Source organism: Necator americanus, chromosome III (genome assembly GCF_031761385.1).
Source record: "Necator americanus strain Aroian chromosome III, whole genome shotgun sequence".
In the NCBI taxonomy this organism is placed as follows: Eukaryota; Metazoa; Nematoda; class Chromadorea; order Rhabditida; family Ancylostomatidae; genus Necator; species Necator americanus.
This window is the reverse complement of record NC_087373.1, coordinates 20,291,705-20,304,585: the sequence shown is the minus strand read 5'-3', so window position 1 is coordinate 20,304,585 and position 12,881 is coordinate 20,291,705. Positions and strand designations below refer to the sequence as shown.

The 12,881-nt window shown below is 43.2% G+C and overlaps 3 protein-coding genes across 6 annotated transcripts; 1 reads left to right on the top strand and 2 right to left on the bottom strand.

Annotated features, from left to right (window-relative positions):
* Positions 1–72: 72 nt before the first annotated feature.
* On the top strand, positions 73–12,351 carry RB195_010236 (uncharacterized protein; the record flags this gene model as incomplete). Of its 4 annotated transcripts, XM_064191144.1 has the most annotated exons (10): positions 73–134; positions 276–358; positions 422–579; positions 5,327–5,426; positions 5,927–6,009; positions 6,082–6,144; positions 6,218–6,296; positions 7,136–7,237; positions 11,965–12,220; positions 12,273–12,351. In XM_064191144.1, the coding sequence occupies 10 exons, from the start codon at positions 73–75 to the stop codon at positions 12,349–12,351; spliced, it is 1,065 nt and encodes a 354-aa protein (XP_064048725.1). The 4 variants fall into 4 exon arrangements, with proteins under 4 accessions (XP_064048725.1, XP_064048730.1, XP_064048726.1 ...); XM_064191143.1 differs by lacking the exons at positions 73–134; positions 276–358; positions 11,965–12,220; positions 12,273–12,351 and adding exons at positions 9,078–9,124; positions 9,282–9,491 and having other exon boundaries at positions 424–579; XM_064191142.1 differs by lacking the exons at positions 73–134; positions 276–358; positions 422–579; ... (3 more) ...; positions 6,218–6,296; positions 7,136–7,237 and adding an exon at positions 10,765–10,828.
* On the bottom strand, positions 9,509–10,384 carry RB195_010238 (uncharacterized protein; the record flags this gene model as incomplete). The annotated part of the gene is made up of 1 exon (XM_064191147.1): positions 9,509–10,384. One exon carries the CDS (start codon positions 10,382–10,384, stop codon positions 9,509–9,511), a length of 876 nt encoding a protein of 291 aa, XP_064048729.1.
* Positions 11,192–11,569, bottom strand: RB195_010237 (uncharacterized protein; the record flags this gene model as incomplete). The annotated part of the gene is made up of 1 exon (XM_064191146.1): positions 11,192–11,569. The coding sequence occupies one exon, from the start codon at positions 11,567–11,569 to the stop codon at positions 11,192–11,194; it is 378 nt and encodes a 125-aa protein (XP_064048727.1).
* Positions 12,352–12,881: the final 530 nt, after the last annotated feature.

Here is a 12,881-nt window from a genome sequence, read left to right as displayed (position 1 = left end):
CCATACACAGGTGGACATCAATCTTTTGATATATTTCCGACCAGCGAATTCAACGACTCACCAACCTCCATCATGGCTGAGGACCTAATACGTCTGGATACTGTACTAACAACTTACGTTACGAATAAAATCACGTCAAAGGCGAGGACACTGGCGCAAAAGGGAAGCGGAGGACGCGCACGCGGGGCGGATCAATTTTGACGCCGGTTGCGGCCGTTCTCATTCTTGTCGTGCCACTCCCCGTCCGATCGATTTCTAAACATTGGGTGATCCAGGGGGTTTCTGCTTCCTTTTGATTATGAAGTGTTTGCAGAGTTGGGGAAGTCAAGAATACTCTTTTTACCAGCCAGTATCCTTGGTCGGGATGTCCTTTGCACGTATTTGGACTGAGACTGGTTCCCGAAATATCCTTGCGTTACAGAGATGACAGCTTGTCTCCCACCCAATCTTTTGGCATTGTTCGAAGCAAGACCGCCGATCCCCTACCTTCCGCCACCAACGGATCTACTCATTGAAAAGAAGGAAAAAGGAAGATGCACTGAAATCACAGGAATTGCCGAGTATGTGGACCTTTTTGAGGTGAGCTAGATTCCCCTGGATCCTGTTTTCGTGCTCATCCGTTTGTGTATATAAGTTATCCGCACTGTAAGAGAATAATACTACTGTGGGCCGATGCGTGTAAGGGAAGGGGATCTCTGTGTGGACGGTTCGTGTTTTTGTCTATAGAAAGAAAACCAGGATCGATTGTGCTTGCGTATTCCTATAAATATTTACTGTTTTGAGCAGTTTATCATGTTTTTGGGTGGCCGAATATGTTCGTTAACTGTTGCGGTTGTTTGTTGTGCATGCTAAAGTTTACATGTGCAGAAAATCTTTAGTGGTGCTCAAGAGAGGAAGCCCTGTTATCTCGTAATCTATGCGAGCGCACCAGCTACCGATTAATTACGTTTCTTTCTTGCCTTCAGGAAGAAGACACATTCGGTGATACTCAGAAATATGGTTGCTACTTACATGTAGGGTGAGAAGTGACGTTAGGATGAGGAAAAGGAGAGGCTACACTTGCAACTTTCGCACTAACTGACATCAAAAGACAATGCTTAAGGGCAGCTTTCGGAGATATTTTCGAAATAGGTGCTTTTTAGATCAGGACGAAGCTTGCGGCAATAGCTTCTAAGAAGCGAAATACTTTTACAATTACTGAAGTCAAAGATACAGAACCATCACCCTGATTTGTTAGAAACTCAAAGGCAACTCGTTACATCCTTACAAATGGCGAAGTGAAGCAAAGTAACTGGTTGAAAAGACATGATCTTACACATGAGTTTTTTTTTGTCACTTTTCCTTAGAACGGATGTCAAATGACAAGAGAAAGGTGGTATACTTGACCTAGGGTTCTCCAGTACTTAGGGTCCAGTTGTATATCATGAGCAACCCGAGTCAATATTGTTATATATTTGTCTCAATATATCCTTAGGCTGCCTGCAGAGTTCAAAGGCGCGCTGCTGAGCGGCTCTGCAGTCTTGGTGGTTATTAAGCGCAGTGTTGTAAATAGTCAATAACCACCAAAACCGCAGAGCCGCCAAACTGTGCGTCCGCGCGACTCTGAACTCTGTCGGCAGCCTTAGAGGTTGTGGGCATGGATATTTGCACTGCGCCTTGAGAAGCCAGCCAGCAGATGGTTCCGCTGCGCCTTTAGAATTCCCCGGTGATCTCGCCTTCACGAGCGTTAATTGCTGTTGTTAGTATAATGCTTGTCTTAGATGCTGAGGGGATAATTGTCAAATGGCACTGAGGAGAGTAAATAACCATACCCATTCACCGTATTTATACACTGAACTTTAAAGTGTGTCATATTTTTTGTGCTGCCAAAATTCGCTTGTGGCTTACACTCATCTTTACTGACGTTATTCGCGGTACATACACATGGCACCTCGAACTCTGAAAGTCGAAGAGTGTTTCACAGATCATCACAGGTAACCTCGGACACATAGATGCGATAGATCCGTACCCTTCTGAGGTGAAGAGGGTCTAGCTCATGAGGTGCAACTCAAGTGAAGGTGGAGCTTTCGCCAACTGTCCAAAGGTGAAGCGAGTCGAAGCATTGGCTCGACTATCACATGTATGGAGGAGAACTTCACTTGTGGACATTTGGCGAAAGGACCCCTTCATTTTTGGACGGCTGATGAAGGGATTCTCATCATTTGAGCTGCACCCTATGAGCTTTACCTAAGGAGGGCCCGACTGATCCCTGTTGCACCTGTGGTCCCTTCTGCAGCCGTCCAAAAATGAAGGGGTCAAGAGCTCTGGCTCCGACTATCGCATCTATGCTCGAACATCGTCGCGTTCTTAGTTGAGAAGTGAACTTTACTGCTTCTTTCTAATATTCTGTAATGCTTAAAATGCGATATTTCTCACACAAACCTATTACGAACTTCTTTTATTATTTTTCTTTCTCATACGTTAGTTTCTTAAGCTGATCCAAATAGAGATATTACACACGCCTTCAGTGAAGCAGGCAGAAACTAAGGCTGCTTCGCAGAGTCTCAACAACGCTGGTAGTACGCCCGTGCGTCTCATATTTCGGACTAGAATCGGCTTTTAATGATAATGTAATTCAAATAATTTAATGTAATTAAATAATGTAATTTTAATGTAATACATACCATACCTTTAATGTAATACAGCCTTTAATATCATCGACATGCATCGCGTTACTTTCGAATGCCGCTCCACTCGAATCATCCTACTTCATTCTCTCGTTCTCTGCGTTGTGTTGTTTCTAATCGGCTAAGTTTAAGAAAACTAGATGTGTAGTGCAAGAATAGAAGTGCGATCATGCTCAGTTCTCCTTGGTTCGCCAGAAAAACGGTGTTGGAGACTGCTTTATTGCACTGGATCGTATACGAGGCAGCGAACAACGTGACAAGCTTGTAAGATCAAGCGAACGCGCCACGTCTGCCACCGAGTAGTAGGTAGTATGTCATTACAGTAGCAGGCCATTGATTGTCCGCTTGATGTTCTTATTTCTTAATGCGGTAATATACATAGCTGAGATTTCTTTTATTACTAATATATTCTTCCCTCATTGAGTTTTGACCTCTCAGGGCTCAGTCCTAGTTTATCCTCAGGAATATCTGAATAAATTTTATTCGCTTTGATTTTGGCTGTCTCCGAAGATGGAAAGAGCTCCGGTTGATGATTTCATCTTCACCATCTCAAAAACTTCTGTGCCGAAGCCTAGCCATGAGGGCTTGTTTGGGGCGAACGTAGTGTTCACTTCTCACGTGACATTTTGTGTAGCTGCCAATGAATATTTTTGCATGAACGATAGCAACACATGGCTGACTAAGGAAAACAGAAGAATTAGTGTGTGTCAAGCAAAGTAGATGAGTTCTAGGATGTAGCGGAATATTGCTAGACTTTGTTCATGGTGTTAACTTGATGCACCTATCACAAGTTTTTTTGACTATGTTAAAGTTTAATGTTAAAGTAAAAAGCAGTAAATGTTAGGATTTTGTTCGAAGTTCTGTACTTTAACCATTAAAGTGAACTCATGCTCTTAGGAAGAAATTGTTTCATTATGACATTGAATAACATACGAATCTGGGGTGGTACGGGAGGTGGGTTATGTCTGTACGGGGTCGTAGATTATGGGGAAGAGATGATTCTGTCCATTTTCTCCTAATTGTCGTAAAAAAAGGCCCAGAAGATGCGGCTTCGAGCGTTCCGGCGCGCTATTTTCTACAATGAGTTCGATTGGAGCGCGCCAGTCTTGTGCACGTGCCGGATCTTCCGGGTCGTTTTTTACGGCAATTAGGAAGAAATGGATGGAATCACCCTCTTCTCCATAATCTACGACCCTGTATAGGCATAACCGACCTGGAACCACCCCAGATTCGTGGGGCGATGCTTTTAAGGTTCCCCTACATGCAGTCATTTTCTTCATTGAAAACAAAAACATTCAAAAAAGAGGAAGAAAAGCCTTCAACGTGGATGCATTAGAATTCATCTATATGGAGTGCATTTTCTCAATTTAACGATATTTTAGAGTGTAGATATTATATTTGTTAACACCATACCAAATAGCTCCTATTTTGTAAGTGTCGATTGCACATTTAATCAATTTAACACGTTGACCACAATGTCGATGTCGGTGAGCGACAGCCACGCTGTCTTGTGGGACAGCGTCGCTCAATTCTCTGCGACGGTATATTTTAATCAGAGTGTGCGCGATTGTTTTGTTTTCTTTTCAAATAATCACGTTAGAATTAGAAGTATCTGATGTTGTATTGTATCTTATATTGGGATCGACCAACTATCCATTAAATTTCAAGACTTATTTTTAATTTTTTTTTACTAGCAATCAACAATGGTGAGTTGACCGTTAACCAAGGGAGTCTGTTTCACGAGTTAAAAAAATACAGTTGGATATATCATTTGGCTGTCTTCCTCGCAAACGGAGTACAGGCAGCCATCTGGTCACGCAAGTCAACGGATCTCTTCATCATGTTTTATTCAGCAATAAACAAAGGATGATTGCCGTTTGGATGACAACTTGCGTCGTGTTTCGTAGACATCATATGAATGTCTTTTTTGCGCTTCTATTTTAGAACTAGGACTCGTTCTAGGTTCACCTTATAGATGAACTCTCCTCTCTGCAGTTTTTGTCTCTGACGATCTGTGTCAGGAACAACAGCAGGAGCCATGTCATCGCCATCCACACCATCGGGCGCTTCAGCATCGCTGTCGAGCAGTAAGTCTTCAAGGCTTTCGTTGAGGTCGTCGGTGTCGGCATCGGGAACGCTCATGGTGACAAGACTACTCACAAAGATTATCCTACTTTCGGAGATCTCACATTTTCAGATACTTTTAATCATAATCACTCATTTATTTAAAAAAATAAATTTTCAACAGAGCAAAAGTCTCGTCCCCCGCGCAAATCATTAAAAAATGGTTCGTCGCGAACGTGTTAGCTATGTACATGGTTTCTGATGAGATTTCGGAGATGTACTCCTGCACTACATATGTCACAACGGTACAAAATGGGAGGTGTTAAGGTGCAAGAACGTCGTTCTTGTAATCATGCATGCGATAGTCGGAGCCAGCACTCTCACCCACTGTACTTTTGGACCGTTGGTGAATGGATCTTCATCACTTAAACTGCATTCGATGAGCTTGAGGCCCTTCACCCAAGGAAGGTCCTGGTCCTCCCTGTCGCACCTATGCTTGAAATCAAAACATCCCCCCCCCAAAGTTTCGTTTGTTGGATAGATTTTAAAGCTGTGAAGTAGTCAATGGACGAGAGTGCATATTCCTTTTCTTGCAGGATCCGAAGGACACCCCTCCTAAACCAATCATTGAAACACGAACCGAGAAGAAAGAAAGGCGCAGAAGAGAGAAGGAGGAGTTGCTAGCCTACAAGTTAAGTTTGTTGTATAGTGCTTTGATTTTTTTTAGTTACGAAATTAGCAGGCGACACAGAAATGGAATCTTTTACAGAAAATTGGTTCTATAAAGAAGTCAAAGAAATCAAATTTTGGATTTTCATTCAGTTTTCAAGGCTAGGAAAGAAGAGCGGGATTCATTAGCTGGGGATATCTGTCTTGATTTCGAGCATAATAGGCTGAGATTGTTAGCTCAGCATAGAAGAGTGTTGCTTCAGTTAATAAAATCGAAGGAATTATCAATTTGAGTGATTAGATCCCGGCGTATATAATGGTTTGTTGCAATGTGCTGGAATCGAAGCATAATTAACCTATATACATGAATATAGACTCATTTTTGGAAACAGAAGAAAGTGGTAGAGGCACATCAGGCACCTTTCACCATTAGTTAACATTCTTACTCTAGGCCAAGCTTGTCACTTCTCGGTCACTGCCCATGTTGGATTTGCCGAGCGCTTCTAGATTAGATTTCTTGTAGGTAGAACAAGGAATCGCCCAATGGAATCCAGCTGAAAATCCGAATGCCACTGAAGATCCGTACAAAACTCTATTTGTTGCTAGAATTGTGAGTTTCCTTCTATTCCATCCATAGTCACAATATTGATTTGTTTAAGTCATCTAGTCGTTTTCATTCCAGAATTACGAAACATCGGAGAATAGATTAAAACGAGAATTTGAGACATATGGGAAGATCAAGAAGGTTGGTTAGTCATAATAGATCTTTTGTATGTGAAGTGCTCAGATATACCTTCTCGGATACCTTTTTTTTGTAGTTAGCCATGATCCATGACTTGAATGGCAAACCACGAGGATATGCATTTATTGAATACAGCGACAAATCGGAAATGTCTAGTTAGTTTTATATTAGTTCTGGCTTTTCTTTTCCATAACTTTTTGAATGACTAAGTTGGTCTTTCGTGATAGATGGGTAGAATTACAGGTTGTTATGCAGTTAAGATCCCTAGCTACTATCCCTAAAGCAAAGCGCGTAGTGATTAAGCAATGCGCCGTTGGATTTTTCTGTGATGATATTTCGCAAATAATAGCTGTTTTCTTACAGCACTTCGCCAGATGTTCATATTCTGCTCTTTTGCGCTGGTTTCTGGTTGAATGAATAGGTTTGTTTAAGACGAAGTTCATTTGAATATTTAAAGAAAGTCGATATCCCTGTTTGTCTGGCAGTAATAGATGAATGTTCTGATACCGAAAGGCTTTGAAATCAAAAAGTTCGTAGCAGTCGAGAGATTTTTTCCTGTAAATGTCATTTGAACTTCGTCATTGAACAGTGAGCGATCATATGGAACTGTGGTAAACCTTTCGATTCATTGTGTAGTTTAACTGGAACAAAAGTGGGATCACAACAGCTCTCGCAGCTGTCGTGAATTGTTTGCATTTTATGAGTTTTCTCTCAAATTTTTGTCATATTCGGGTAAGCACACGGGTAAGTTTTATCTCGCTGTGCGCTACCTCGATGGGCAGCGAAAACAATGCGCGCAATGTAAGTTTAGTCGGATCGTAAGTTTGCGGCGTAAGTTCTTTTCTAATACTAACCATCGCGGCGTAATTTCTTTTCTGAGTCCTGTCGCCAGTTGGACTACTGCTAATCACCGGCCCCTGCAAGTATTTCCTCATTCATCAGACCAGGTAATCACTGAATTCTTAAGAGCTAGAAGGATTCTTTGCATTTTCAGACGCATATAAGCGCGCTGATGGGACTAAGGTCGATGGACGTAGGCTTATTGTCGATTACGAACGAGGTCGTACGCAGAAGTCTTGGCTGCCGAGAAGACTAGGTGTGTTTTTTGTTGTGTTTTGTTTTTATGAACATATGCGACTGTGCCTATGTAGCTAGAGGAGGGAAGAGAGGATTTGTAACAAGCCCAAAAAGCGTCGCCCAGGCACTCTGGCGAAAGTAGGGGCCAAATTCACTGTGTTGAGAAATAAGTCTTTAAAAAAAAAGGATGAAGTCATTGGCGTATCAATCCGACTGCGGCACACCACAGAGGACACAAAGGAGCATTTTTAACATAATTTCTTCAATGAAATCAATTGAGACGATAAGACCGCTGAAAATTGCTGTGTAAGGAGGAGCAGTGCTTGAATGTACCGAACACCTTTCGTCTTTTCGCTACAGAAAGAGTGATTTGGACCTCATGGTCGGATCATGAAGCAGTCAATCAAATTTTCATCTTTTCATTTTGGTCCGTAATATTCAATGCCTGAGGAAAAATTGATTTTTTCTTCTAGTTTTTTTTTGGAACAAAAAAAGCAGCTGCAACAAATTTTTCCATTACACACTTCCCACCATTGTTGTTCGGAGTGACTCTATCCTTCGTTTAGAAAGTATATCAATCCCATATTGGTTTCTTCTTTCTGTAATTTTTTTTTATGTTGTTTTCCGTTCTTTAAATATTTCATATCGCATTGGACGCCCCTCAGACACACAATAGATTTCACCAGCAGCTTTAGCATTATAACCCACCCCTATTGAATGGGGTGTTGAGAAGGTTCCATTTTGTGCACCTGACACTTCATTTCAATGATCCGAAAACACATGAACCAGTGGAATTTAAGTGCTAAAACATTACTGTCGGGAAATTCTTCATCAATAGGTATGCTACATTTTGTAAGCACTTTTTATTCTCATGTTTTCAAGTTTGAAAAAAGGTCATGACTTATTCAATATTAGGGATATTTTTCTTTGACAGTGTATCCGTTACGACTATAAAGATTGCTAATAAGAGAGTTGGGACAGGGAATTACCGCAGATAAGTCGACTCCACTAAGATCTGGGTATCCTAGATCTGCGTCATGATCTCCTGTGAAACGTTGGGTCAGAGTTCAATTTCGTCTTCAGGATTTCGCCATGCTCGTCCTTGATCCATTGTTTCGCTATATAATGTGTTTCAAAGATCTTATAAATCACTAATTAATAGCCTCATATGAAGATTTTGGTCGCAATCGAACTAGCATGTTTCTGTTTTGTGTTCGCGTCCGTGCGATAGCAGAATATGCTAGAAACGTGCGCACCTTTTGCGACCATTCATATGAAAGTTTCATTCGATATCCGCTTTCGTTTGATGAGGAAACATTTCATACGTTCATTTATTGGATTTATTGAGTGAGTCTTTTCATAGGACCCTATTATGGTCTCTTTTTAGTATGGTTTGGCGATCTGAACTTTCTTTGATCATTTTGACTCCTGTTGACCTTCGAACTGGTCGAGCGGGCGCCAGTAATTCTTCCATTTGTCCCCATCGCGTGCCAGAGTCTCCCAGTGGTTCCTCCTTTCGCGTGGGACACAAAAAGAATCATACTTTTCTTTGAAGGACTTCGTGAAGAGGTCTGACCATCGGTGGTCTTTCCGTAGTGCGCTTAATATCGCGGGGAACCAGTCGCTAACGGCTCTGGTCCAACGGTTGTCGTTAAAGCGCATCACGTGTCCGGCCCACCTTATTTTACCTTCCTTAACAAACGAAGCGGTGTCTCTAATCTTCGATCGCTAACTTAACAGAGAACTTCGAATCCCTTCCCTCACTTGCGTGAAACGGGATACTCCTAACATCACTCTCTCAATTGCGCGTTCAATGACGCTCACAGTGTTTTCTTCCTACTTTTTTTGGATTTCCCCAGGTTTCCGAAGCATAGGTCAAAGCAGGAAGTACGGTGGTGTTGAAGAGGTGAGCACGGAGCCGGGTGTTCCTGGTCTTCTTCACTACATCCTCCATGTAGTGAAGAAGACCAGGAACCAGGAGATCTTATACGCTCCCCAAGCCGCTCGTCTCCTCCTGCCCAGCGCGGGGTCAGGTCGTTCATCATATTCAATTCCCGACCCAGATAAACGGTGGTGTATTTGGATATGTTCGTTCCGTTGAGCGTGAATGGGGCATCCGAGACCCATCCGTTGCGCATGAAAATCGTCTTTTGGAGATTCAGCTGAAGACCGATGCATCCACATGTTTCGTCGAATTCGGTCAGCATTCGTTCCGTTTGGCTGATGCTAGGTGTTATCAGTACGATGTCACCAGCAAAGCGCAAATAGCGTAGCTGCCGACCATCAACCTTCACGCCCATGTCGTCCCGTTCCAACTTTCACATTGTGCTCTTGAGGGCGGCTGTGAATATTTTGGGTGTATCACCCTGTCGGACCCCCCTCTGTACTTGTAGAATGGCGAAATTTCGGTCGTGAAGTTGCTGTACAACTCTCGAAGTACCTTTATGTACTGAGTAGGGACGCCTTGGTTGTCCAAAGCTTCCACGACCACTTCCTTCTCAAGTGAGTCGAAGGCCTTCTTCAAGTCGACGAACGTGAGACAGAGCGGCATCTTGTACTCTCGTGATACCTCGATGAGTTTCGAAACAGTGTGAATGTGGTCAATCGTGCTGAATCCTTTTCGAAACCCTGCTTGCTCCCATGGCTGTCCTTCATCCAAGACTTTTTCAATCCTATTAGCATTAATAGCATGTCGTATTTCGGACAGGAGGACCTCTGGAATGACATGTCCGTTTCCCCTCAGATGGTGAGAAGGCAAGTGGACATGGCTGTCGAAGAGATCAGAGTAGAAGTCGTAAATGATTTTCTCCATCCCCCTTCTCGATGCAATGGTTGTTCTCTTCGGGTTCCGGAGAGCAGTCATCCTCATCTTGCGGCCGGCAAAGACTCGACGGACATAGCGGATGCTTTTCCCCGCCTGTACAGCTTCAGCCAGCACTTCTGCTCTTCTCTCTTTAAGGTCTTCCTTTATCGCCTCTCTGCAAAGCCTTGCGTGCTCGGACGTGAGTTCTTGGTTCCCTTCGGCTCGTGCTGCTCCACGTTGGCGTATCAGCTCAAGAGTTTCAAGAGACAGACGTCTATTGATGGTTTTAAAACTCTCAGCCTTCTTCGCGCAGTCGTGAAGGTGTTCAACAAGCCGGTCATATTCTTCGTCGATGTTGTCCATTGCGGAATCTTCCCAAAAGCCGGCTGACGTAGTGAAGAGATCCCAGTTAATGATAAATTTGGGACTTCTCTCATCTGCACTTGGCGACTTTTTCTTCTCTCCTTGTGAAGGGAAATCTTTCTCGGAGGATGGTTGGCGAAGTTCCGACGGGTATAAGGAATGCTCTGTCCCACCTCTACAGCTTCAGCCAACACTTCTGCTCTTCTCTCTTTGAGGTCTTCTTTTATCGCCTCTCTGCAAAGCCTTGCGAGCTCGGACGTGAGTCCTTGGTTGCCTACAGCTCGTGCAGCTACACACCTACGTATCAACTCTAGAGTTTTCCAAGACAGGCGCCTCTTGGTGGTTTTAAAGCTCTTCGTTTTCCTCGTACAGTCCTGAAGATGTTCTACAAGCCGGTGATATTCCTCGTCGATGTTGTCCATGACGGTATCTTCCCAAAAGCCGGTTGGCGTAACGAAGAGATCCCAGTTGATGATAATTCTGGGATTTCGCTCTCTGAACTTGGTGGCTTTCTCTTCTCTCCTTGTGAAGGAAAATCGTCCTCAGAGGAGGCGATGGTCCGATCCCGTATAGAAGCTTGGCACAACAGCGGCGTCCGTCAGGCAGAACCTTTTATTGACGATGATCTGGTCTATTTCATTACGGTACCCTCCACCGGGTGACTCCCACGTCCAGCGTAGAGAGGAGGGCTTCTGGAATAGCGAGTTCCCATGGATGGTCTTAGTCGTCATGATGAACTCGGAAAGCCTCTCTCCCTGCTCACTCCATTGAAGGCCGTGGATCCCGATGTGGAGTTCTCCAGGCGTTCTAGTTGGGCCAACTTTGGTGTTGAAGTCGCGAATTATGACCTTTTAGAAGGCATGATCTTCTCGGTAGAACTCCAGGTCCATATAGAAAGCTTCGACTTCTTCTTCGTAGCTTGATGTTGGAGCGTAAGCGACGAAGATAGTCGAAGCTGGTGTTGGACCACATCTTCTCATCCGCAGACGTTCGGGTCGTAAGTTGTTTGAAAGAGTCGATGTTCTTTGCCATACTCGTGTTGAGGAGGACGCCAACTCCACCAACACTTCTGCTGTCGCATGTTCCTAGGAACAGTTCTTCTCCAGTTTCATATACGGCTTTGAGAGTATCTAATGTATCTGAAGTAGCCTCTAATAAGCCACTCAAACCACAGTGAGACTCCATTGTTCAAGATTTGTTATGTTTTGTCTGCGAATATCGAATCAGTATAGCGAAGTACAACGGAAATTTTTCTAATTTTTGAGCACACCCCAGAGCTTGAAGTAGATTTGGCGACATATCTGCAGCTACACGTTAAGGTCTAGAGTTATGTTATTTCGTCTGCGTCAGTTTGTACTGCTTTACCACAATATGGGAAGATGTTTTCTTAATATCGCTGAAAAAAACTTTTCTTAAGTTGGCTCTGTACAGAGATCTTATTCACCATTGTTTTAATTTTTATTTATTTGAAGGAGTTTGTTCCTGACTACATTTGGACGTTGAAGGATTAATTCTCTGGCTATCAATATTTCGTTCTCAAAGGAATCACTCTCTGTTCTTGTAGCAATTTCTTCTTGCAGGCGGTGGAAAAGGGGATACACGTCGTGCTCGAGAGTCTCGTGCTGCGATGGAAGAGCGCGAAGCTGCTGGCTTACCTCCGCTGGATGGTAACCGTGATCGTGATCGTGACAGAGCAGATTCCCCTCGTACGCCTCGCGATAGCTACCGTGAGCACGATAGGAACGGTACCTCTCGGCACCGCAGCCGTTCACGCGATCGCGGATACGCTAGGGATCGTGGTCATGACCGTGATCGTGGCTATGGAAGAGATAGAAGGTACTGTTTTCGTGCTTTCATTTTCGTCCCGGATGATCGATGCTACATTCAGAGAGAACGGATACGGACGAGATGATAGACGAAGCGGATTCCGAGGACCTCCTGCTCCATATGGGCGGGACAGAAGATAACCTAGACTTCAAACATTTTGATACATTTTCCCTTGTCCGGGTGTTCATCAAACAAATGTATCTTTTTGTGTATCATTGTATTTTATAATTGATTGCATACAACTTTTTTTGTTCTCTTGTAACAATATTGTTCTGCGGCTTGGCGTCTGACTCCGCACAGACGAAAATTCTTGTTGGTTTGTTAAAAAAAAAGATCTGTTTGTCTTTTCTTTTTGGAATCTAGATAATAAATAGTTTGCACGCATTGCCTTATTGTGTAATGGCTTTATACAGGAAAGAACCTCTTTTGTATCATAAGCGATGAGCATAGAATTTTTTTCTAGCTTTAGTACCTCTCCTAATTCCAGGTTTTATAGAATAGTTATATTCCTAATGTGTTTTCTTGTAATAAAATTCCGTTATATGTGCTTACATTCTGCAGATGAGGTGCTAGTCCGAACAGTACTTCTCAGTGGGTTGTAACGTAAACCAGAACATGTACTGGCGAATTAAATTCTCTTGTTAAGGGTTAGGGTATTCACGTTTCCATT